The sequence below is a fragment of the Monoraphidium neglectum genome, assembly GCF_000611645.1.
Source record: "Monoraphidium neglectum strain SAG 48.87 unplaced genomic scaffold scaffold05256, whole genome shotgun sequence".
In the NCBI taxonomy this organism is placed as follows: domain Eukaryota; kingdom Viridiplantae; phylum Chlorophyta; class Chlorophyceae; order Sphaeropleales; family Selenastraceae; genus Monoraphidium; species Monoraphidium neglectum.
The window spans coordinates 1-861 of record NW_014008374.1 but is presented as its reverse complement, the minus strand read 5'-3'; the positions used below and the strand labels follow the sequence as shown (position 1 = coordinate 861).

Sequence of the window (861 nt, the reverse complement as noted above, 5' to 3'; positions counted from 1 at the left end):
CCCCCCCCCGGACGTGCACCCTTGCTCTTCTCAAAAATCCCGGAGCCCCCACAGCAATCCTGCCTAACTGCACATCTGGTACCAAACCCAACCACAATTCGATGGCTGGCGAGGGGGGCCACCAAAGGACGACCCGAAACCTCAAGGGCCCACCAGTGGGGCTCTGCGAGCTGGACGGGGGCTATCTCCCAGGCGCTCGCGCCCTTGCGCCACAGCCTGATCGCCCTGAGACCATCCTTCAAGTAGCCGCCCACGTCAGCATCGCCGCCTGCGTGTGTGTGTGTGTGTGTGTGTGTGTGTGTGTGTGTGTGTGTGTGTGTGTGCGCGCGCGTGCGCTTCGACGCGGTGTTTGGAGAGGGGCAGCATTGAGCCGTTTCGCAGGAGCAGGGATGGCGTCGCGTGGCAGCACGCGGCATGCCAACGCTGTTGGCTGGCGTTGACGCGCCGTGCTGTCTGGAGCGCAACCACTTAATTGGCGGGCCGGGCGCGATCCGCCGCCCCGGCCGCTAGCGCTTTCGGCCCACTCGTCGCCACGGCGCTGGGGATGGGGGCTCTGCTACCAACCAGAGGAGACCCGCGGCTGCCGCACGCACCCAAACAAAGCACGCTGCTGCCGCAGGGGCCGCCCCCGGGGAAGCCTGAGGCTCCCCTCGTGCTGCGTCCAACGCACCTGCCGCAATGATTGTGCCGTTGCATGCGTGGGACTGCCCAGAGGCGAAGGGCGCCAGGTCAACGGGGGCGGCCTGAGGGTGGAGTGGGGGGTGGGGGAAGCATGCGGTGTTGAGGAGGGGGATTCGAATTTGATGCTGCAGCAGGGTGCCGGGTCCATGGGTGCGGCCTTGGGGCGGGGTGAGACAGGGG

The 861-nt window shown here is 67.0% G+C and overlaps 1 protein-coding gene across 1 annotated transcript in view; it reads right to left on the bottom strand.

Annotated features, from left to right (window-relative positions):
• MNEG_15358 (hypothetical protein) overlaps positions 1 to 696 on the bottom strand; it is a gene marked incomplete at both ends in the record, with an annotated part of 2916 nt that extends 2220 nt beyond the window's left edge. Inside the window, one exon of the mRNA XM_014036171.1 lies at positions 671 to 696. Coding sequence (XP_013891625.1) covers positions 671 to 696 — 26 coding nt within the window. The remainder of the gene's footprint in view (positions 1 to 670) is intronic.
• Between the last annotated feature and the right edge of the window lie 165 nt (positions 697 to 861).